The 26,413-nt window shown below is 38.8% G+C and overlaps 1 protein-coding gene across 1 annotated transcript in view; it reads left to right on the top strand.

The window, feature by feature from the left end:
- LOC132396310 (ankyrin repeat and death domain-containing protein 1A-like) overlaps positions 1-26,413 on the top strand; it is a 77,508-nt gene that overhangs the window by 10,292 nt on the left and 40,803 nt on the right. The window contains exons 2-7 of the mRNA XM_059973830.1: positions 1,464-1,567; positions 6,501-6,599; positions 15,078-15,176; positions 21,724-21,825; positions 23,703-23,801; positions 24,331-24,429. Coding sequence (XP_059829813.1) covers positions 1,464-1,567; positions 6,501-6,599; positions 15,078-15,176; positions 21,724-21,825; positions 23,703-23,801; positions 24,331-24,429 — 602 coding nt within the window. The remainder of the gene's footprint in view (positions 1-1,463; positions 1,568-6,500; positions 6,600-15,077; positions 15,177-21,723; positions 21,826-23,702; positions 23,802-24,330; positions 24,430-26,413) is intronic.

The raw sequence follows: 26,413 nt of genomic DNA, 5'->3' as shown, positions 1-26,413 counted from the left end.
TTTAAGTAAGGAGGGAGGGAGAAAACAGAGAACTATTGACCTGTCAGCCTGACATCGGTGGTGGGGAAGATGCTAGAGTCCATTATTAAAGATGAAATAGTGGCATATCTAGATAGCAGTGATAGGATTGGGCCGAGCCAGCATGGATTTACCAAGGGTAAATCATGCTTGACTAATCTGTTGGAGTTTTTCGAGGATGTAACCAGGAAGTTAGATGGGGGAGATCCAGTGGATGTAGTGTACCTCGATTTTCAGAAGGCATTTGATAAGGTCCCATATAGGAGATTGGTGGGTAAAATCAAAGCTCAGGGCATCGGGGGGAAGACATTGACATGGATAGAAAACTGGTTGGCAGATAGAAAGCAAAGGGTAGCGGTGAATGGGTGTTTCTCGGAATGGCAGGTGGTGACTAGTGGAGTGCCACAGGTCTCGGTATTGGGACCACAGCTGTTTACAATTTACGTCAACAATTTAGATGAAGGCATTGAGAATAACATCAGCAAATTTGCTGATGATACTAAGCTGGGTGGCAGTGTGACATGTGATGAGGATGTTAGGAGAATTCAGGGTGACTTGGATAGGCTGGGTGAGTGGGCAGATACTTGGCAGATGACATTTAATGTGAATAAGTGTGAGGTTATCCACTTTGGGAGTAAGAACAGGAAGGTAGGTTATTATCTGAACGGTGTAAAGTTAGGTAAGGGAGAAATACAAAGAGATCTAGGAGTCCTTGTTCATCAGTCACTGAAGGTGAATGAGCAAGTGCAACAGGCAGTGAAGAAGGCTAATGGAATGTTTGCCTTTATTACAAAGGGAATTGAGTACAAGAGCAAGGAAATCCTCTTGCATTTGTACAGAGCCCTAGTGAGACCACACCTGGAGTATTGTGTACAGTTTTGGTCTCCAGGGTTAAGGAAGGACATCCTGGCTGTAGAGGAAGTGCAGCGTAGATTCACGAGGTTAATTCCTGGGATGTCTGGACTGTCTTACGCAGAGAGGTTAGAGAGACTGGGCTTGTACAGGCTGGAATTAAGGAGATTGAGAAGGGATCTGATTGAAACGTATGAGATTATTAAGGGATTGGACAAGATAGAGGCAGGAAATATGTTCCAGATGCTGGGAGAGTCCAGTACCGGAGGGCATGGTTTGAGAATAAGGGGTAGGTCATTTAGGACAGAGTTAAGGAAAAACTTCTTCTCCCAGAGAGTTGTGGGTGTCTGGAATGCACTGCCTCAGAAGATAGTGGAGGCCAATTGTCTGGATGCTTTCAAAAAGGAGCTAGATAGGTATCTTATGGATAGGGGAATCTAAGGATATGGGGACAAGGCAGGAACCGGGTATTGATAGTAGAGGATCAGCCATGATCTCAAAATGGTGGTGTAGGCTCGAAGGGCTGAATGGTCTACTTCTGCACCTATTGTCTATTGTCTATTAATGTTTCTTTTTTTCTTTTTCCATTGCAGTGTTGCCTGATGAGAAGATATTCCACAATGCAGCAAAAGCTGGTGAAGTAAGTACCCTGGAACAGTGCTTAAGCCGAAATGTCCAGATTAACATTAGAACTGAGGTAAGTAATGATGCTAGTCTTGCATAGAATATTCTTCAGCAGTGACTTTGCTATTCCTTAATTTTAACATGATCTCTTGATTCTTAATAGAAGTAGTAATCTTTTATAAGAGGACTAAGGAAAACCCATCTCGCACAAGCAGTAAGAGAGTTTATTATTTCCTTACAATCCTGTGGCTGGTCTCTCAGTTGTTGTCAATATTACCGCAGAGGCTGGAAACCAGAATTTATCTGCGATTTTAAACATTGTAAGGTCACATTTCCTATAGTATTAGTGAACAATTCCTTAATTTACAAACTGTTTGCAGTGGAGTTTAAAATCTAATTAAAGTGCAGGCAGACTAGAGTGCAGATGCTGGAATTTTCAGCAAAAGAAGTAATGGGCAGATGTGGTGAAGGATGATGTGTTGGGTGCAGAGGCCAGTAGGTGAGATGGGAGGACCAGGAGAACTCTGTCATGTATGTAATGTTCCAATAATTTTGAGTAACCTTGTATATACTGTATACTGGTTGATTAAGCATTCTCTGTTTGTTTGAATAATTTATTATGGGTTTTATGTATAAATATGTGAATTGCATATGTCACCATGTGATATATGCATGCCTCCCTTACAGTAAACTTGAAGTTAGACCTGCATTTTTGGACTCCTGTGTCTTCCTTTGAATTAGTAAAAGATTTTGAAGTTACAAAATGTAACAAACTCTATCTCTGTTCTGTTGGGGGGGGGGAGGAAAGGTAATAACAGATGTGTGGGGAATGGAGGAAATATCTATAGTAGACTGGAAGCCACATTTCCTGAAGAAGGAAGACATGTTAGATCTCCTAATGTGTAAAGCTTCATCTTGAGAGCAGATGTGGTGGAGCTGGGGAAACTGAGAGGCAGGACAAAAAGCGGTATACAGTAGTCGAGGTGGTTGTGGGGTACCGAGAACTGCAGAATGGGAGGAAAAGTGTTAGTGAATTAAAGGCTGGGTGGAAGTTGCTGGCAAAGGTGAGAAAACTGATGAACTCCACATAAGTGCAGACAGTAGCGGCAATGTAGCGGAGGAAGCACTGGGGAAGAATGCCAGAGTAGCCTTGGGTCACTGCCAACAAAAAGAAAGAGCCTATGGCTACATCTTTAATATGTAAAACATGAGAGAAATTGAGAGAAGTTGTTGAGGGATAGTGCTATTGCCATGGAGAAGTCAAATGCAAATTAGAAGACCATCTTGGGTAACCTGCAGTTTTCCAGTTTCAGGTAACCCACTCCTTTTTTTGCTACACGTACCAATCCACCCTCGATCTCTACCCCTTTATTAATCTCTTCCATCTCTTTCTCCTCATTTTCTGGAGACATTACCCACTCCCCATCTGCTTATCACCTACAATACATTTACCTGGAATATGGTACCCTGAGGGGGAGAGCCAATAAACTTGAAGAGGAAGATAACTTAAAAACATATAAAGACAAAAATTGATGGAAGTACTCAGTGGACCAGGTAGCATCAATGAAGGGAGAACTGAGAAGAGCTCTGATTGACTTTCTTCACCACAAACATTCCACGAACTGCTTATTCTTTCCAGAATTTTCTGTTTCCCTTTCAAATTCTGATATATGCACTTCCTTTTTTTTTTGCTTTTTATGTGAAAAAGATGCATAATTTTCTTAGAATTAGGGTGGTGCAGCAAGATAATTTGCTGCCTCACATCTCGGGTTCAGTCCTGACCTCAAATGTTGTCTGTGTGGAGTTTGCGCCCTGATCCAATGATACAGCACTCTTTTATTATTACACAAGGGGCCTGACAGCATCAAGCTTGAAGCCTTGAGAGTAATATGTCATTTCATTATATCATAAATATTATTCCTATATAGAAAAGATTCCAAGCTATAATTTAAATGGTTTACATCCTACCATAGTAACTTGGCACCTTTCGTAAGGGATGCTTCATGAGGAGAAACCTGAAAAGCTAAGGCGAATGCCAATGGAAAATAGTTTTCACAACACCAAGAGAAACTCTGTGCAGATACTAGCTTAGAAGGCCCAGGATGAGCATATCCCATTCTCAGCCAGTCCTCTTCTGTACCAGTTATTACTCCAAGGTCATCTGGCCAAGATGAGATCTGGGGTTGTGGTGGAAAATGAAGCTGAGGAGAAGCAGGAATGAGGCTAACATATGTAGCTTTTCTAAAGAAAAGGACTCTTTTTGTGGAGTCCAAATGGCTCCACAAATGTATTTATTTTTGAAAATGCCTCATGAAAGTGGCATGGACACGTGAAGTTACCTATACTAATTCTCAGCTAATTGTTTAAGCCAGTATTGATATAATTAAAAGACACTGTCCTCCAATGTTATGGCTAGAGAGCTCACCAGTTGTCAACAATTGGCGGTAAGCTCCATGTTGAAGGCTTCTTGAACGAACTGTTGCTGGACCTTGAAAGCCTAAGTATGGTCCCTCAGCCACATGTTATGGTACTGGCAGGAGGAGAGTGGCCAAAGCAAGGTCTCTTAAGCAGAAGAGGACAGTAGAGGAATTTGAGATAGTTCACAGCTTTACTTCCACCGATTCAGGGAGCATGCCTCCTGAGTGTGGTGTGTTCTTCATCCCCAGAATATGTTGGGGCTTGGCCCATAGTGCATCTTGGATATCTGAAGTGAGAAAGGCAGGGAGATGGTGAGAGAAGTGGTGATGTAAGGAGTTTGAACCATCTGTGAGGCAGAAAATATTGTTGGATGATATGAAATCATGCTCTTCTCAGTAATGTCCAACGTTGTTGGATGCTTGCTGCATGGTGGTCTGCTGGCGGTTGCAACACACCCTCCTCCAAGTGACTGAATCGGTGTGGTCTCTATGTCCACCTGCTAGTTTGCTGCTAAAATCTGTGTGTTGCGTGCTCGAAAGCAGGGATAGGGGAGAAGTATTTGTGAGTGTCCCAATAAATGCAAATGATAAGCTTGCTGTGTTTGAGCAGCTGGATGTGTTGATGTGAAATCTGGAACAATATTAAGCATTTTGTGTAGATAGTGGTGCAGTTGTGGTTTTCAGTAACTCTGACCACATGTGAATTAAACCAGTTCTGGTACTGAGCCACAACTCAACATGAGACAGTGGACATTAATTTGTCTGGCCATGTTTCCTGACTCACTTCTTATTTTGGCTGCTGGTCTTTATTTCCAATAAAGGGCAGGATCTCTGGCCAGGCAACTGACTCCTTTACTATGAACTCCTAGCCAGCACAGAGCAGGGGAACTGGCCAAACTAAGTCGGCTAATAACACCTAATTAAACTAATCCATTCTGCCTGGATATGATCAATTTCCCTCCATTCTCAGCTTACTCACACGCCTATCCAAGAGCCCCTTAAACCTCTCTTTTATATATGCCTCAATACCCAGTCCTGGCAGTGCATTGCAGGGACCCATCACACTGTCAAAAAAAACCTGCCTCGCACATCTCTTTTGAACTTCCCCTCTCACCTTAAATGCTTACCCTCTACTACTGCATATTTCAATCCTGGGGAATAGGTTCTGGCTGTCTACCCTGTTTATGGCTTGGTTATTACTATTTTTTAAATAAACATCTGTCAGTTCTCCCTTCAGCTTCCAATGCACCAGAGAAATCAACCATAGTTTGCCCAGCCTCTCCCTACAGCACATGACCTCAGACCCAGCACCCTTCTGTAAATCTCTTCTCCACCCTCTCCAAACTGTCACATCCTTCCCATGATAGGCCAACATGGCTGAAACGGAGTGCCCGTGCTCGTACCTCTGGTGATAGTATTATTGTCAGTGGACTGAAAGCTGAACACTGACATTAGTCAGTGGCTACCTTCTCTATATTAGGAGCAGGTCTGCCATCAATGTGTGCAGGTTAGTTTCAGCTATAATACTCATGGGCCATACATAACTATTGCAATCACTTTGGTCTTCACATCTTGGTGTAATACGCACATATGTCCTTGGACAAACTGATGTGGGTCTCTTTTGCAGTGTTATATTTATACATACTTATATGTACAATATCTATGATAATCAGATATCATATGAACATAACAAACATTCATCTTGCCAGCAGTAATTTATAATGTACACTATATAAATATTCTATTGTGTTAAATAACAAAAGTAGCTGTGGTTTTCATTAGCGTGCATACGGCATTTTATTTTACTTATGTACTTTTCCGGATCTGGTTGGTAATTGTTCTTGAACAGAAGGCGTTTGTAACTCAGTGTTTTGTTGGGTCTGAGTGCACATGTGTGCCAGACCACAGCAAGATCGGAAATTTCCTTCCCTGAAGAACATAAATAACTAGATGATAATCTGGCTGTTTTGCGATTGTTGTTACTAATGACTAGATTTTTAAAAAAATCCAAATTCTGGTCTGAATGTGAGTAATAACCAGTAGTTGCCATATTATGATATGAATATTGGTCTCTGGATTTCTTCATCAGGTCTCTGGGTTACCAGTTTTGTAACTTAACTACTGCACCACTTCCATATTTGCTGTGCCAGCTGTTTCTCACTGTCCTTTTTCTAGTCCTCTTTTTCCTGTTGTTTCTGCTCTTCTTCCTTCTCATTTCCTGGTTCTTCTTGCAGCTGCTCATTTTTGTTTATATAAACCACTATTTTTTTAAAGAAGGTATTAATCTCCTTCTTTCCTTCTGCCACCAGATTTCTAAATGGTCATGAACCTGTGAACGCTACCTCGTTATTCCAGTTTGCACTATCTGAGTTTTGTAACTTATAGTAATTTTTATGTTTGCACTTCACAGTTGCCACAAAACAACACATTTAACATATGTCAGTGATAATTAACTTAACTCTGATTTTTATCCATTACTTGTTAAGAAATAAGACTCTTCTCCAGACTTAAGAATTTTGCAGTAAGAATATTATAACAGTATCTCAAGTTAAATATGTTATCTTTAATTTTGCATCTGTTCCTGAGCAGTCAGATCGTACTGCCCTCCATTTTGCTGTTGCCAACCAGAGTGAAAATGCTGTTTCCTTTCTTCTGAACCACAATGCCAGAGTGGATATTAAAGATAAGGTTAGTGGACTTCGTACTGTCAAACAATTGTAAATTGTATTGTGATGGATATTCAGTCCCTGACCCAGGGGGTCTTATGTTTGCTAAGCTCACGTTCTAAACTCAGCTGCTGCCACTTCTAAAAATAAGCAGATGTAATATACATTGATCCAACATACATTGTTTAGGTTTTGGTCATAAATAGGAGTCAGCCTTCAATTCTTCAAATGTAAATGGAAAGCAGTAATCAGTTTGAAGTTAAAACAATGTACTCAAAGGTTTTAAGGTTTCAAAGGCACATTTACTGTCAGAGAAGTGTATACAATACACATCCTGAAACGCTTTTTCTTCGCAAACATCCACAAAAACAGAGTAGTGTCCCCAAGGAATTAATTACAGTTAAATGTTAGAACCCCAAAGTCCCCCCACCTCAGCTCCTCTCCCTCCCGCACTTAAGCGGCAGCAAGCAACAATCCCCCTCCCCCACCACAGGTGCTCTCTCTCTCTCTCTCGCCCCCTAATAAGGGAGAAAGAGGTGTCTCCATCTCACAGCGAGAGGGGCGACATAACAAACTACTCGCTGGTTTACGATGTTAAAAGTCCATTGCGTTGCTTTTTTTCTGAGCTCTGTGCCCAAAGATCTGGGGTCTCTGGGCACACAGCCAGAGATCTTCAGTCTCCAATGACATACCGATCGCCTGCAGAGGCACCAACCTCTGGTCCCCATGAAATCCCAGTCCTCTGAAAGCGAGCGAAGTTCTTAGGCCGAGCCCTTAGCGTGCCGAACAACGACCAGTTGTGAAACCCCGAGAGTGGGTCCCATTCCCACAAAGAACTGAACCCTGCGTGTAACTCCAGGTCAGGGTCTTCAAAAGAACCCTGAAAGGGAAAAATAAAGATATTAAAGATGGAAATAGAGCTGTTTCCAAAGATGCAAGCAAAGGAGTTGCGGTTAGGTGCCATAAAGTCTCCTAAGCTCCTCCCCTACAATAGTACTGTCTATAAAAGCAGTTCTGTAAATAGCAGGTGCTCTGTCTGTGGAAAGTAAGATGTAGCTCACTGCACCTGGTTTATTACCGCTCAAGAGATATAGCGGAAGGCAATTTGACGTGTTTCAAAACAGACAAGCTAAGTTTCTTTGTTCAAGAAAGCTTGCAGACCAGTTGGATAATATCACTTAACATATCAAATAACTAATCTATTAATATTGTAAGTTAGCTCCACAGTGTTCATGGTGGGGAGCTGAGATCGATGTCTCCAAAAAGCTTTTAGACCTTTTCTGTAAAAAAGGTGTCTGAGGAACTATCATGTACATATGAAGTCAGCCAGGTGGCAAAGAAACAGTATAGGTGTAGAGAGCAATTCAAGCTTATTAGGAGTAGACTAGCGAGCATCTAGAAACATGAAAGAAGCACTGGGTGAATTAAAGCCCATTCCTCTAGCTTTGGCTTCTGCAATGGATGATTCATTTGTCTGTGTTGTTGGCATGTCTTCTTAGTTTATAGGAATTGTCGGTACTACTATTGTCGGTACTACTATTGTCGGAATTGTCGGCATTACTCTGTCGGTAAAAGAAAACAAAGATATTTAGATATTGCTTTATTAGTGGATAAAATTAAAGAAATTGATAAGATTTATTCCGTGACTCCTACCAAAGAACTTTATAAGAAGAGAGTTGAGCTTCAAATGGAACATAGTTTACTATTATCCTCTTCAATTGAGAATCAATTAATTAAGACTAGGGCTCAATTTTATATTCATAGTGATCGAACTGGTAAATTGTTAGCTAACCAATTAAAAGCCATTTCGACTAAGCGACAAATTATTAAAATTTGTAAACAAGACGGTAATCTGACTACTGATCATAAAGAAATTAATAATACTTTCCAAGATTTTTTATAAATCTTTATATCAATCAGAATCTGATGGCGATCTGTCCATGATGGATAAATTTTTTAACAATTTGAATATTCCCAAACTGACAGATGAAGATCGGAGCTTGTTCGATGCTCCTATTTCTATGGCTGAAATAGGAGAGGCTATCTCATCAATGAACTCAGGGAAAGTCCTGGTCCTGATAGTTATATTATAGAATTCTTTAAAACTTTTTCTTCTTTGCTTTCCCCTTGGTTATGTGAAATTTTTAATGATGCATTTACTAAGAAGAGATTACCCCAGTCTTTTTATGAAGCTACTATCTCTCTAATTCTTAAAAAAGATAAGGATCCTACTCTATGTGCATCTTATCGCCCTATATCGCTATTAAATGTAGACTCTAAGATTCTTACAAAAATTTTAGCTATTAGATTAGAAAAGTTACTATCACAAATTATTTCAGAAGTCCAAACTGGTTTTATTAGGAACTGGTATTCCTTTTTTAATGTTAGAAAATTGATTAATATAATTTACACTTCTTCACCCACAACCCCAGAATGTGTTATTTCATTAGATGTTGAAAAAGCTTTTGATAGAGTTGAATGGACATACTTATTTAATGCATTGAGAAATTTTAATTTTAGTCCTAATTTTATATCATGGATTAATTAATTTATTATAAACCTGTTGCTTCTGTTCTTACAAATAATTACAGATCCCCTTTTTTTCAATTATCTCGTGGTACAATACAAGGTTGTCCATTAAGTCCTTTATTATTTAATATTGCATCAGAACCTTTAGCCATTGCTATTCGTGAATCCCCTAATATTTTTGGTATTACCCGTAATGAGAAGTTATACAAGTTATCACTTTATGCTGATGACTTGTTGTTATATATTTCTGATCCTGACAGGTCTATTCCCACTATTTTATCCTTATTGGCTCAATTTGGTAGTTTTTCTGGTTATAAACTAAACTTGGATAAGAGCGAATTATTCCCTTTAAATGCGCAAACTTTATTGAATGACAGGATACCATTTAAAGTTGTTACTGATAACTTTATTTATTTAGGTATAAAAATTACTAAGAAATATAAAGATTTATTCAGATTGAATTTTTTACCTATGCTTCATCAGATTCAACAACTTACTACAAGATGGTCTCCTTTACCTTTATCATTAGTTAGCCGGATTAATGCTATTAAAATGATGATTTTACCGAAACTTTTATATTTATTTCAAGCCTTACCAATTTTTATTTCTAAATCTTTTTTTGATAACATTGATTCTAAAATTTCCTCATTTGTGTGGCAAAATAAAAACCCCAGGTTAAGTAAAAGGCAGTTACAAAAATCTAAAAAAGATGGTGGTTTAGCTTTACCTAACTTTAGATTTTACTACTGGGCGAATAATATTCGAAATTTAATATATTGGAAATTAGATTTGGATTCACCATTGTGCCCACAGTGGGTAAATTTAGAATGCAATGATGCACAAGGATATTCTCTATTCTCTGTTCTTGGTTCTTCTCTTCCTACTGATTTAGTTAACCATATAACAATCACAGCACGGAAACAGGCCATCTTGGCCCTCCTAGTCCGTGCCGAACCCTTAATCTCACCTAGTCCCACCTACCCGCACTCAGCCCATAACCCTCCACTCCTTTCCTGTCCATATACCTATCCAATTTTACCTTAAATGACACAACTGAACTGGCCTCTACTACTTCTACAGGAAGCTCATTCCACACAGCTATCACTCTTTGAGTAAAGAAATACCCCCTCGTGTTTCCCTTAAACTTCTGCCCCCTAACTCTCAAATCATGTCCTCTAGTTTGAATCTCCCCTACACTCAATGGAAACAGCCTATTCACATCAACTCTATCCCTCTCAAAATTTTAAATACCTCGATCAAATCCCCCCTCAACCTTCTACTCTCCAATGAATAGAGACCTAACTTGTTCAACCTTTCTCTGTAACTTAAGTGCTGAAACCCAGGTAACATCCTAGTAAATCGTCTCTGCACTCTCTCTAATTTATTGATATCTTTCCTATAATTCGGTGACCAGAACTGTACACAATATTCCAAATTTGGCCTTACCAATGCCTTGTACAATTTTAACATTACATCCCAACTTCTGTACTCAATGCTTTGATTTATAAAGGCCAGCGTTCCAAAAGCCTTCTTCACCACCCTATCTGCATGAGATTCCACCTTCAGGGAACTATGCACTGTTAATCCTAGATCTCTCTGTTCCACTGCATTCCTCAATGCCCTACCATTTACTCTGTATGTTCTATTTGGATTATTCCTGCCAAAATGTAGAACCTCACACTTCTCAGCATTAAACTCCATCTGCCAATGTTCAGCCCATTCTTCTAACCGGCATAAATCTCCCTGCAAGCTTTGAAAATCCACCTCATTATCCACAACACCTCCTACCTTAGTATCATCGGCATACTTACTAATCCAATTTACCACCCCATCATCCAGATCATTTATGTATATTACAAACAACATTGGGCCCAAAACAGATCCCTGAGGCACCCCGCTAGTCACCGGCCTGCATCCCGATAAACAATTATCCACCACTACTCTCTGGCATCTCCCATCTAGCCACTGTTGAATCAATAAACTGTTAAATTCAATAAACAGTTACCCAATCCTATTGTCAAGCACACATTACGAATTTGGTTTCAATTTCGTAAGTTTTTTACTCTGAAAAACTTTGTTCTAGATAGCCCTATCTTACTTAACTTCTTTTTAAACTTTCTTTGACAGATCAAGCTTTTAGCATATGGAAAAGGAAAGGTATAATATGTTTTCGAGATCTTTTTTTTGAAGGTAGTTTGATGTCTTTTGACCAACTTTCCAACAAATTTAAATTACCTAAATCTAATTTTTTTAGATACTTACAAATTAGAATTTTTTTACATAAAGTTCTACCATCCTTCCCCAATTCAACTATGATAGACTTTTCAGATATGATTTTTACCTTGAATCCTTGTCAGAAGGGATTAGTGGCTCTTATTTATAATATGATTATGAAAATACAACCAGAGATATCAGCTAGAATTAAACAAGAATGGGAAAAAGAACTTCAATACAATATATCAACAGAAAAATGGGAAAAAATTTTACAAATGGTTAATTCTTCTTCTATATGTGCTAAACATGCTTTAATACAATTTAAGGTTGTACATAGAGCCCATATGTCTAAAGATAAACTTGCTCGATTCTATTCTCATATTAACTCTCAATGTGACAGATGTCATTTAGATGTGGCCTCATTGACCCACATGTTTTGGTCATGTCCCAGTTTACATGACTATTGGAAGGACATATTTGCTATTATTTCCTCAATATGGAATATTGATTTACAACCTCATTTTATTACTGCAATTTTTGGTATACCAAATGAGGATGGTAACCGGTTTTCCCCTTCAATTAGACGAATGATCGCCTTTGTAACATTAATGGCCAGAAGGTCTATATCACAAAATTGGAAAGAAGTAAACCCTCCTACCACGTTTCAGTGGTTCTCTCAAACTATTTCTTGTCTGAGCTTAGAAAAAATTAATACTATTTTCGATTCATCAATTAAATTTGAAGAAACTTGGGGACCGTTCATTCGACACTTTTATATGAATTAATTTGATCTCTTCCAGACCTTTTCTCTTTTTATTCTTGTTCTGGTATGGAGTTCTGGAGTTTTTGACACTATCATATATATATATAAACTGTTATTATTGCCCATGTTAGTTTAGTTTAGGTTTCTTTTTCCAATATATTTTTTAATTTTTTTTTCTTTTGATGATTATTCTTGTTTTTTTCATGTATAATTAATATAGGTTACATTAATTAATGTACTATGTTTTTGCTGATATTTTAATAAGATACTGTTATTCTATTACTAATTTAACTAAGTTTAATGTACCCATAACCTATTCAATTTCACAATATGTTTTTTTCTATATATGAAATTCAATAAAAAGATTGAAAAAGAAAGAAAGGAATTGTACCTGTGTTTTGGAACTCCTTTGTATTTTTGAATGCTTTGTGTTTTAGAATGCCTTGTGTGTTGTAATTTAAAAATGTTTAAGATAGAAGTCCTCTGTGCTTTAATTTTGTTTTAAGAATATTGTTTGGATTTAAACATTTATCACTGAAAATAAATGGACTGTGTTTTACACTACTTTGTTCGCTGTAAGTATTGTCTGCTTGGTAGAGAGAGTGTCCTGCCCCTCAAGTACTGGGTTTGATGGCTAAACTCACCATGGAGAATAAACAGGGAAATGAGGTAGTTACAGTATAATCTCTCTTTAGTGAGAGTACTTGTGGCTATTTACATCCGATAGGGCTTAAGGTCTGTGTTTGAGTTTAGAACTTTATGGTCAGCAAACCCAATATCATCACAATATATTTTCATAATGCAATCCATGATGAATCTGACTTTCAAAAATGATGAAATAGCAATGAAAACATTCCAGAGAGTAATTTTGACTTGAGTAATAAAGTAAAATCAATGATAGATTAATGTTCCTTAATTTTATTTTCATTGACTTCAGTAGAAATCAGATTGGGAGAGTAGTATAATAGGCAGAATATTCACTATTACCTGCCTGATGCAATCTTACAAATCCTAATTTATCACTCAGAGTTCATATTTGCATATTTGCATATTTTTGTTTGTAGATAAAAATCTGGGCCAAAATTAATAAGTATAATCCACCATACACCCAATTTTCTCACACACCGGAAGGATTCCCATTGGATTTCAAGTGATTGCTAATCGAAAAATTCTTTAATCTAAAGTGATCCAGAAACATTTGTGTGAACAAGTCAATGAAATCAATGCAGGACCACAATTCATCATTGATGAGCTTGAGAAGACGGGTACATAATTATCATTCAATTATGCAACTGTGCATTGAGTAGAGAGAGTCAGTGTTGATTTTTTAAAACTAAGTTATACTTTTCTAACTTGACAGAGATTTTGATTATGTGACGGAGTTAATGAGAGAAGTACTTTTGGATATATTAACTTGCAAAAGACATTTCATAAACTGCTATTAAGCCTGTTACCAAGATTGAAGGCTGAGGAATGAAACAACTTTAAGATGGGTAGAAAATTGGCTGAGTAATGGGAAATAGAATGAGGCAGTGAGAGTTTGTGTTGGAATGGGAAAAAAAAGAGCTTTATTTGTAATATGTACTCTGAAGCATACAGCGAAATGTAATTTGTGTAAAATCAAATCAGTGAGGGTTGTGCTGGGCACGTGTCGGCATGTTTCTGGTGCCAACGTAGCATACCCACAACTCATTAACCCTGACTGTATGTCTTTGGAAACTGAAGCATCCAGAGGAAGCCCACATGGTCACAGGGAGAACATACAAACTCCTTGCAAGCGGCAGGGAGAATTAGACCATAAGACGTAGGAGCACAGTTAGGCCATTTGGCTCATTGAGTCTGCTTCCTCATTCCATCACTGCTCATTCATTATCCCTCTCAACATGTCAGGGCGCTGGCACAGGGATCCAATTGCAGACCCAGTACTGTGCACACAGTGATATTACTTGAGTAACAAATCCCGAGGTGTGAACAAAGTCGGCATCAAAGTTCAGGCAGAGATCAAAACATCCAGAGGAATCCAAAAACCAGAATCAGGAAACAGGCAGAGTCGATATTCAGATGGACAGAGTTCAGATATAAATGCCAGATAGGCTCAGGAAAATACACTGGCAGAATCTGGCAGGCAAAAACACAGGACTGAAATAAACCGAGCAATAAACAATGAGGCAAATAATAGGTGGAGCACAATGAGACACAGGGTGCAGCAATACAGGTAATAATGAGAAGCGGATGAGAGACTGAGCACTCAGCAATACAGAGGCCAGAGTAGAGTGGAAGCGGGGACAGGAGCACATATACAAAACCACAGACTGACAGCTGGGGGAAACACACCAAAAGATAGAGGTACTGACTCAGCACCATTCTCCTGCCTTCTCCCTTTAACTTATGATATCCTGACTAATCAAGAACCTATCAACTTCTGCTTTAAATATTGGGCTGTGGAGAGAAAGCTGGGGACTGGGACTAGCTGGATTGCTTTCTGCTACACACTGACCAAATGATGGTCTCCTTCACTCTAAAACTACTGTGGGATTCTGTGATGTACTGGAAAATGAATAGTTTCCTTTTGCTTTCTTTAGACAACAAAATAGCCTGCATCTAATCATAAAGAACATATAGCTAACCTGAATTTCACTTCACAGGCAATATAAATAGCATTGATATAAGAAGTAGTGGAAAATGAGGACGGATCCCTTTATGTGTCATGTTATAATCTGGAATATGATGTATGGAAGAGTAGATTTGTGGCAGGTACAATAGTCACTGACAAAAACAAATAAATTTAAAAGGAAATGTTCGAGGGGCTAGAGTGAAAGAGCAGGTAAAGGAAATAATTAGTAATTTTATTAAGAGCTAGTATAAATATGATGGACAAGTAGCTTCCTGGCCATAATGGTAGCTACATTTTCTTTGTAATCACTGTGTTCTGATTGGAGGTTTGTGGAACGGAATCTTTGTTGATAACAGAAATGTTGTCATTTTCCTTTGAAGCATGGTATGGATGCCTTTCTCCTTGCTGCCTGGTTTGGACACTTGAATATCTTGAAACTGTTGGTAGAAAAGGGCGTTGATCGAAAATCCACAAATGAGGTGAGTGTGGAATCTTTCTATCACATGAAAGAACAACAGGTGGTCTCCTATTACATGATATACCACACGTATGATCCATCATGTAACGTGTAGGTTTATTTTCCTTATCCCTTCTGTAAATGGGAAGCATAAATTATAGATTATAGATCTATAATTTCTCTTATAGATTCCCATTTGACCCGAAGTCACACTCTCAACAACTCAGGAACAGTTTCTTATCACTCTTCCATCCAATTTCTGAATGGGCATTGAACCCATGAACACTACCTCACTACTTGTTAATTTCTATTTTTGTACTACTTAATTAACTATTTAACATATGTATACTTATTGTAATTCACAGGGGTTTTTTTGCACTTTTATTATTGTATTGGACGATTGCCACAAAGTCAACAAATTTCACAACATTTGCTGGTGAAATTAAACCAGATTCTGATTCTGATTAGACAACTATATTATATAACCTGTGAGTGTGCAACAATAAGTACAAAGATTATAGAACATTCAACATAGATCAATACAGCACTTGACAGGCCATTTGATCCACAATGTTATGCCAACCTTGATGTCAATTTATACTAAATGTTCTCCTCTTGCATATCATCCATGTTCCTTCATTCCCTTTCATGTTCATTTGTTCATCTAAAAGCTTCTTAAATGCCACAAAACAGCCTGTCTCCACTACTAACCCGGTATCACTCTCTGCATAGAAAACTTGGCCCTTATATTGCCTTTAAATTCCCCCTCTAAAGCTTGTCCTTTGATGTTTGACATTTCTACCCTGGGAAAAGATTCTGACAGTCTACCCTATCAATGCTTCACATAATTTTAAAAACCTCATGCTGTTATTCATTTATAATTTTCCCCTCAATGGCATTCCAAAAATTTCACAGGAGTGGCCTTTTGGGGAGGTATAACTGTTCATGCCCGGTCCTTCAGGCATTCTTTACTTTCCTATCTTACATAGCTGAAGCTGATGAAAGTTCCCGCTGATGGAATGCAGCACAACTGAGTCCTTCCCTGATATAAATTAATGTTAATTCAAGCAACTGGAAGAGAGACACATGGCTAATTTTTCATATCAATTCACGGGGGATACCATCCCCACTAGGTGCTCCACAAGTAAAATTGATTCTCTCAAGACTGGTTTAACTTTTCTGGAACACAGCAGCTGGGACACCCTGTCAGGTTTGGATCAGTATTACAATGCTGATTTGCCCATGAGATTAGCAGAGTACAGTAAAGGCGCACTTGAGGTTTACACCTTGGCTTTATGTGTAAATTGAACTTAATTAGCTTTTAAAAATAAGATTTGTGACACTAATGCATAATTTCCATTCCACCATCCTTGAAAATGATAAAATCATTGAAGCCAGCTGTAAGACTCAGAACAATATTATATTTTAAAGGTTTCAAAGGTATTTTTAATGTCAGAGAAATGTATACAATATGCGTCCTGAAATTCTTCTTCTTTGCAAACATCCACGGAAACAGAATAATGCCCCAAAGAATGAGTGACAGTTAAATGTTAGAACCCCAAAGCCCCCCTTCCAACTACCCAGCAGCAAAGCAACAATCCCCCCCCTCTCCCACCAGCAAAACAAGCATCGGCACCCCCCACCGAGCACAAGTGTGCAGCAAGCATCAGTAAAGACACAGACTTGCAGTTACCCCAAAGACTACTCGTTCATCTGGTAATTTGACGTACCACAGCCTCTCTCTCTCCCTAATCAGGGAAAAAGAGGTGTCTCTGTTTCACAGTGAGAGGGGAGACATAACAAACAACTCGCTGATGTATGATGTTAGAAGTCCATTGTGTCACTTTATCCGAGTTCTGTGCCCAGCAGCCAGCTCATTGCTTTTGATCTTCTAACTCCCATGACACATCGATTTCCTGCAGAGGCACCAACCTCAAGTCCGCTCACCTCTAGAGCCATGAAATCCTGAAACTCTGAAGGTGTGCTAGTCTTCTAGGCTGTGTCCTTGGTATATCGAATAGTGACCAGTCGTGAGACCCCGAGAGCGGGTCCCATTCCCACAAAGAACCGAAGTCAGCGTATAACTCCAGGTCAGGGTCTTCAGAGGAACCCTGAAAGGGAAAAACTGAGATATTAAAGACAGAAATAGAGCTGTTTCTGAAGATGCAAGCAAAGGAGTTGCAGTTAGGTCCTAAGCTCCCCCCCCCCCCCAATTATATTGAACCTCACCAGATTTATGCAGTTTATGTGCTTACTTAAAGTTAAATCTCAAACTCTCTTGATTTTAGTTTTGACTCCCTAACTATTATGTTTAAGGAGAGGATTCACAGTGAATGATCTTTGGAGTATAGTTTACACACCGACATATCACTGACTATAGTGTACATTGACTGATTACAGACTATAGTCTAACCGACCAGGTCCAGGAAATGGAGCAGGAGCTGGATGCACTGAGGACCATCCAAGAGGCTGAGAACATCATAGATGAGTCTTTTTTGGAGGTGGTCACACTCAGAGTGCAGACTTTAGACAGTAGATGGTGACCACCAGGAGAAGGAAGCAGTCAGGGGAGGGTTCCCCTGTGGCCATTCCCCTCAGCAACAAGTATACCATTGTGTACTTAATATTTCAGTAATATTTGAGTAATATTGTAAACATGTTGATTAAACATTTTTTGTTTAAATAATTCATTATGGGTTACATGTAAAAGTACGTAAAAGGCACACCGCATCAATCATACATGCATCGCTAAAAGAGAAAACAAACGTACATGAGTTATCTCCCAACTCAGTGATTTTCTTTGAAGTAGTTTCATGTTTTGGGGTACAAGACATAACACATACCCCTGCTGGGAGAGGGGAAAGGGGTGGAGAATGAACTCTCACAGCACATCTGCAGCTGCTAGGCCAGTGGCAATGTGGCCAGCTCTGAGTCTTAGCAAGGAAGGGTAAACTAAAAGGGTAAAAAGACCCTGAAGGGAGTTATATACATGCCCCCAAGCAGTAGTCAGGATGTGGGATATGAATTTCAGCGTAAATAGAAAAGGCATATAATATTCATGGGGGATTTCAATATATATTTAGATTAGGAACATCAGGTTAATTCTGGATGCCAAGAGAGCAAATTTGTAGAATGCCTACCAGGTATTCTACAATACCTGGTACAATGCCAGGTATTGTACCTATCTACAATACCTGCAATACCTACAATACCAGGTATTGTACCTATCTACAATACCAGCTATTGTAGAATACCTCTGCTTTTCAGAGCAGCTCATGGTTAAGCCCACTAGGAGATCAGCTATTCTGGATTGAGTGTTGGGTAAAGAAATAGATTTGATTAGGGCATAAGGTAAAGGAACCCTTGAGGAATTTGTGATGATAATATGACAAGATTCACCCTGCAGTTTGATAGGGAGAAGATAAAGTCAAATGTGTCAGTTACAGTGGAACAAAGGGAATTATAGAGGCATGAGAGAGGTGCCAACTGAAGTTGACTGGAAGGGCACACTAGCAAGGAAGACAACTGAACAGCTATACCTGGAGTTTCTGGGGGCAATTCAGAAGTCGCATGATAGATACACACCAAAGAAGAAGTAGAATGAGACAACTGTGGCTGACAAGGAAAGTCAAAGACAGGGCATGAGCTAAAAGAGAGGGCATATAATATAGCAAAAATCAGTGGGAAGTTAGAGCATTGGGAAGCTTTTAAAACCAACAGAAGGTAACTAAAAAACATGAGAGAAAAGATGAAATATGAAGGTCAGCTAGCTAATAATATCAAAGAGGATACCAGAAGTTTTTTTTCAAAAACTTGAAAAGACATGAGTTGAGAGTTAGGGGGCAAAGGTTTAAGGGTAACACGAGGGGGAATTTCTTTACTCAGGGAATGGTAGCTGTGTGGAATGAGCTTCCAGTAGAAACTGTAAAGGCAGGTTTGGTATTGTCATTTAAAGTAAAATTGGATAGGTATATGGACAGGATAGGAATGGAGTGCGGGCCAGTGGGACTAGGTGAGAGTAAGCGTTCGGCACGGACTAGAAGGGCCGAGATGACCTGTTTCCATGCTGTAATTGTTCTATGGTTATAAATATATAAAGAGTAAAAGAGAGATGAGAGTGGATATTGGACCACTGGTGGTCAAACTTAATAAGAATTTTTCATCAGTCCTTGCTATGGTAGACACCAGCAGTACACCAGAAATTCAAGTGTCGGGGGCAGAAGTGAATGTAGTTGCGATTTCTGAGGAGGAGGTGCCTAGGAAACTGAAATGTCAGAAGGAGTTAAGAGACCTGGAGTACACCCCATTGTTCTGAAGGAGGTCACTGAAGAGATTGTGGAGGCATTAATAATGATCTATCAAGAATCACTGGAATCTGGAACGGTTCCAGAGGAATGAAAATTTGCAAATGTCACTGCACTCTTTAAGAAGGGATGGAGGTAGAAGAAATGAAATGATAGGCCAGTTAGCCCAACCTCTGTGGTTGGGAGATGTTGGAGTCCATTACAATGGATGACATTTCAGGTGACCTGGAGATACATGAGAAGGTAGGCCAAAGTCAATATGGTTTTCTTGCCTGACAAACCTGTTGGAATTCTTTGAGGAAATAACAGGCAGGATAGTCAAAGGAGACTCAGTGGATGTTTTTACTTCGATTTTCAGAAGGACTTTGACATGGTGCCATACATGATGCTGCCTAACAGATACGAACCAAACATGTATTACAAGAAAGATACAAGCATGGATAGAATCCCCTCTCTCCCTTCCTCTATTCCCTATTATGACCTTTCACCTCTTCTCACCTGGCTGTCATTTTCCCCTGGGTCCCCTCTTCCTTCCTTTTCTCCTATGGCTCACTCTCCTCTCCTGTCAGATTTCTTCCTCCCCAGCCCTTTACCTTTCCCGTCCACCTGGCTTCACCTATCACCATCCAGCTAGCCTCCTTGGTTCCTCCCACCTTTTTATTCTGGTGTCTTCCCCCTTCTTTTCCAGTCCTGAAGAAAGGTCTCAGAGCGAAAAGTTGATGTTCATTCATTTCCATTGATGCTGCCTGCCCTGCTGATTTTCTACAGTATGTGTTGGTTAGCTGGAATAGAAGACTGGCTGATTGGCAGGAGGCAAAGAGTCAGAATAAATTGAGCCTGTGCTGGTTGGTTACTGGTGGCAAATGTTTTTCCACAGGAGTCATTATTGGGATTGCTTCTTTTCATGTTACATGTCAACAATTTGGTTGATGGAATTAATGGCAGATGATACAAGGATAGGTAGAGGGCCTGGTAGTGTTGAGGAAGCAGGGTGTCTGCAGAAGGACCTGGATAGATTGGGAGAATGGGCAAAAAAGTGGCAGATGGAATTTAGTGTAGGGAAGTGTATGGTCATGTACTTTGGCAGAAGGAATTAAGGTGTAGAACAATTTCTAAACTGGGAGAAAATTAAAAAATCAGAGGTTGAAAGGGACTTTGGAGTCCTTAAGCAGGATTCCCTAAAGGTCAACTTGCAGGTTAAGTCAGTGATAAGGAAAGTAAATACAATATTAATATTCATTTCAAGAGGACTAGAATACAATGCTTTACTGAAGTTTTCAGCCCCCAACCATTTGTTTGCATAAATAAATTAGTATTAGAACAAGGGACTTTGATCAAATTAATGGAGAATTTTTATTTGTGAATCACCTGCTCCTCTTATTTCACAGTAGATCCCAAAAAACAAGGAAATAGTAAATTATGAAAAACCAAACTTTCAAAAACTGAAACAGTATTACCTGGCTGATGCACAGTATCAGATTTAAGCCACACGTGCCACTAAAAATAATATCTTTTGGCAAAGCGTTACTGTAAAGATGTGGAAGAAGGTCTTGTGGTCGGATGAGACTAAGGTGGAACTTTTTGGCCTCAACACTAAGCAGTCTGAGAGCCTCACATCTGATACTGCGTATTGGCAGGTAACACCATCCCTACTGTAAAGTATGGTGGAGGTAGCATCATGCTATGGAGTTGCTTTTCAACAACAGGGACTAAATATTGAAATCTATTGAATTATGAAAGGCCTAGACAGAGTGGATGTGGAGGGGATGTTTCCTGTAGTGGGTGAGGTCACAGCCTCAGAAAAGGGGATGTTTATTTAGGTCAAAGATGTAGAGGAACTTCTTTAGCCAGAGGGTGGTGAATCTGTGGGAATTCATTGCCATGGATGACTGAGGAGGCCAAATCATTGAATATACTTAAAGCAGAGTTTGATAGGTTCTTGGCTAATCAGGGTATCAAAGATTATGGGAAGAAAGCCTGAGAATGGGGTTGAGAAGGATAATAAATCAGCCAAGATAGAATGGCAGGGCAAACTTAATGGGCTGAATGGTCTAATTCTTCTCCTGTGTCTCATGGTCTTATCATATGCTGTGTATGTATAGTTCAGAACTTCAAAGGCTAATAAAATGCTTAGAGATTATAACACTGTAGGAGGTTAAACATTTTCTGAGAGAGGTTCCTCACTGTGACAGTTGTGACTGATTTTAAAATATTGAAAGGAAATTTCCATTGTGAAAAGCTAAAAGAATGTGTTTTTGTCCTTAGGAAGGATTGAATGCACTGCACTGTGCTGCCCAGAATAATAAAACTAAAGTTGTAGAATATATAGTAAATGATCTGCAGCTGGATTTAAACAAACCCACAGAGGTAGGTGAGTCACCGCTCGAGGTTTGGTTCTATATTACCACATTGTTTCTACGCTTTGCTTATCAGCACATGGAAAGGGGAAACACAATGTAATTAGTTGGATTTAACTCAGAAACTTGTGATCTTGATATATGGTTCTTCTCTGTAGTGGTTACAGTATTATTTATCCTGCACCCTGGGTGTGATTCAAACTAGGGTCCTTTACATGAAGCAGTAATATTCCTCAGCCTCTGCTAAGCATGGCAATCAGAATGGGTATAGAAATTGCTGTAGTTGACCTTTGGGGACTCATCTATGGAATAGAAGATAGCTGCTGGTTGCTGAACTGGATGCTAAGCTATTGTGTGGGACCTGTGTCCAGTGCCAAGAATATATGTATATGGAGGTGTTTGTGTGGGTGGGATGAGAAATTGTTCTCCAAATCTGTGTATGTTATTTCCTTCATTCACATGTAGCTTACTATCATATATTGGCAACAGCAGCTTGTCCTGATTGGTTTGACCTCACCCCTTCTCCTGAAACTGTGTAAAATGAAACCCAGCAAAGTCTCTTTCATCCCCAGCACATCAAAATCGAACAGAGAGAGAGGTTGTATGGAGCCTGTTATACAAGGACCTACTCTATACCTTCCTTTAGAAAACAAATACATTGTTTTTTTCCCTTCTGAAAGGGAAAGCTATGTTAAACTTTCGATTGGAACCCTTCACCAGCAATATTGAAAAATATTTTCCCCTTAAATTTGAGTCAGACTGAGATCCCAAGGGATAATATTAAGTAAAGTATCTCGTCCAGTAATTGGGCAATTATAAATAAATTGAACCTGTTAGAAATCAGTGAACTATATTTTTTTCCTGTTTTCAATGGCAAATATTTTTAATTGATCAAAATTGAGGAATGTAAAACTCCTTAATGAACATGGTGCAGTCTTTTCAAATTCTTACAAAGATCAAATACTTGTTCGTTGCCTTACCCTGCCAAGAAATTTGCCGTGAATCAAATATTTAAAAGACTGTTTCATTTTCTTTAATTTACCAGTAATGTGCAACTCAGTGATCAAATGCTCTCGATACAACTTTCTATTTTACTGCATGTTTTCACTAAATTTACAATCTATTGAGGATCATGTTAGGTATAATGCATATAAGAAAAAGGAAGTATTACTGAGAAACAGCCATTAAGCAAGTTAAATATGTTCATAACTTCAAATGATATTGGGCTACCAACAGGAAGGATGAGAGTGGAGTGATTCTGAAATGGAAGAAGACTTTTCATTTTAAGGGATCGGAAACTCATTGTGCACCAAGTTATTTTGCAGGAAAGGGATATTCTGATCCTTTGCATTTCTGCATATTTGAAGGTGTCGGGAATCAGCATGACCAAGTTGAATGATTTTTAAACTGGGCCAACTCAAGCATTTGTGAATAAATTTTATATAATAGAAGTATGACTTCAGATTTAAACACAAAACAAAACACAGAACGGGCTCTTTGGTTCATGAAGTCTGTGCTCAATATTATGCCAAATTAAACTAAATCTCGTCTGCCTGCCCGTGATCTATATCCCTCCATTCTCTGTATATTCATAAGCTGATATAAAAACCTCTTAAACTTCACTATCACAGCTGCTTTTACTGCTCTCCGTGATGGCCAATTCCAAGCACTTAACATACCATGTGTGTAAAAAAAAATTGCCACACACCTCTTTAAACTTTACCTTTCACCTTAAATGCATGTTCTGAAGTATTTGACATTTCTACCCTGAGTTTGATCTTCATTTCAGATCTTTGCTTTGAAGAAAGGAACAGTAAAGCTGTGGGGGAACTTGTTGATGAATCACTGTATGAATGGGGAGTTGACACGTTCTGATTTCATTTTTAGAAAGGCAAAATGCCATATCACTTGGCAGCTGAAAATGGGCACCTAGAAATGGTTGAGGCTCTAAGGAAGCTTAATTATAACACACAGAAGAAGGATAAGGTAATGACAACTGAATTGCAATTCTCATTGTGCAAAACCTTCCTCAACTTTAGTGCCTTGTGGGCAATATTCTTCTTAATGTATTTTAATTCTATCAAATTATGCTAACAAAGACTTCTGTCAAGTAAACATTTAAATCATGACAAAATGTGGGAAGTACTGAACCAGACCACATGATTAACATTTCTGATGCTGATCTTATGTTAGACCTGAATGTTTACAACAAGTAGATCAATAGACGACCTGAATTTTGCAGTATTTCTGGTTCTGCTTTAGATACTTGATATTTGCTAGTTCTCAGTAATTTGTGTTTATGCCTGGTCTTTTACGATGATTTTTTTCCAAATACAGAGTTGAATTACATCATTTTATAGTGCAGAAGCAAGAGATTTGATCTTTTATTGGCTTTTTAGAATAACTAACCTGTTTGCACACTTAACAAATTCTTGCTTAATAATCAATAGCAGAGCACTCTAATCGTACAGAGCTGATTATAAAGTCTGAGATCTTACTTGATTTCATTGTGCAGGAAGGTAATACGCCCTTGCATCTTGCTGCATGGAATGGTCATGTGACAGTATTAACAGTGCTGCTGAGTGAAGGGAACCTAATAAATGAGGAGAATGAGGTAGGTTATCATTCGATATTAAGTTGTTATCTGAAAACTATCATTGGAAAATATCTGCAAAATTGTACTCTATTTGCATATCTTTCAATCAAAGGGAAAAATGGCTTAATGAATGATGGATTTCTCTGATACATCTTATATTTCTAGTAATTTTAATGTTGACCATGCTTGTGTTTAACTTTTAGCTGAAAGGATTTTAAAAGATGCAATGAACTATGCTAATATTAACTTACTTAGTGCACATACTGTAAATTACTTGAAACCTGTGTGTTAATTTAATAAAAAGCCACAGTAACTTTGAGGAAGGAGGCTAAAAGTGGGCAAATCCCATGGGCTTCATGACGTAGATCCTCCTCATTGTCATATAGCCTTTCAGGCTACTGATGTCCCAGCAATATTCTTCCCATTTCCCAGCATTTGATACACAGCCTTCTATGTCTTGATAATTCAAATGCTCACCTGGATACTTCTTAAAATTGTTATTAGAATCTCTACCTTTCAGGCAATGCATTCCAAATTCCAAACCACTCTTTGGAATAAAAAAAATCCTTGTCATATCCACACTAAATCTCCTGCCCAATTAGTCTGTATTTTTTGAATTTGTCTTGGATTCTTTGTTGAGAAAATGTGCTACATTTCCAGTCGGGGATGAGGTGAAGTGTAACTGGGAGCCAAAATCAAAAAGGCTGATCAATACAGGACTGACAGTGTTGTATTTGTATACAGAATAAGGTAGATGATCTTAGATCGGCAGGTATGATGTTATGGATATCTCCAAGCTGTGGCTGAAAGAAGATCATAGTTGGGAGCTTAACATCCAAGAGTACACATTGTCTCGAAGGACTAGCAGGTAGGCAGAGGGGCTAGAGTGGCTGTATTGGTAACAAAATAAAATCAAATTCTTAGAAAGAGCTGACATAAGATCAGAAGATGTAAAATTCTTGTCGGTAAAATTAAGAAACTGCAAGGGTAAAAAAACCCTAATGGGAATTAAATACAGTCTCCGAACAGTAGCCAGGATGTGGGGTACAAATTAAAACAGGAAATAGAAAAGGCATGTCAAGAGGGCAATATTATAATAATCAAGGGGGATTCCAATATATAGGTAGATTGGGAGAATCTTGTTGGTGCTGGATCTCAACAGAGGGAATTTGTAGAACACCCATGAGATAGCTTTTTAGAGCAGCTTGTATTTGAGCCCAATAACCATATAACCATATAACAATCACAGCACGGAAACAGGCCATCTCGGCCCTCCTAGTCCGTGCCGAACTCTTAATCTCACCTAGTCCCACCTACCCGCACTCAGTCCATAACCCTCCACTCCTTTCCTGTCCATATACCTATCCAATTTTACCTTAAATGACACAACTGAACTGGCCTCTACTACTTCTACAGGAAGCTCATTCCACACAGCTATCACTCTCTGAGTAAAGAAATACCCCCTCGCGTTTCCCTTAAACTTCTGCCCCCTAATTCTCAAATCATGTCCTCTCATTTGAATCTCCCCTACTCTCAATGGAAACAGCCTATTCACGTCAACTCTATCTATCCCTCTCAAAATTTTAAATACCTCGATCAAGTCCCCCCTCAACCTTCTACGCTCCAATGAATGGAGACCTAACTTGTTCAACCTTTCTCTGTAACTTAAGTGCTGAAACCCAGGTAACATCCTAGTAAATCGTCTCTGCACTCTCTCTAATTTATTGATATCTTTCCTATAATTCGGTGACCAGAACTGTACACAATATTCCAAATTTGGCCTTACCAATGCCTTGTACAATTTTAACATTACATCCCAACTTCTGTACTCAATGCTTTGATTTATAAAGGCCAGCGTTCCAAAAGCCTTCTTCACCACCCTATCTACATGATCCACCTTCAGGGAACTATGAACTGTTATTCCTAGATCTCTCTGTTCCACTGCATTCCTCAATGCCCTACCATTTACCCTGTATGTTCTATTTGGATTATTCCTGCCAAA

Source organism: Hypanus sabinus, chromosome 7 (assembly GCF_030144855.1).
Source record: "Hypanus sabinus isolate sHypSab1 chromosome 7, sHypSab1.hap1, whole genome shotgun sequence".
In the NCBI taxonomy this organism is placed as follows: domain Eukaryota; kingdom Metazoa; phylum Chordata; class Chondrichthyes; order Myliobatiformes; family Dasyatidae; genus Hypanus; species Hypanus sabinus.
The sequence above is the reverse complement of the archived record's forward strand: the minus strand, read 5'-3'. Positions and strand labels throughout refer to the sequence as shown.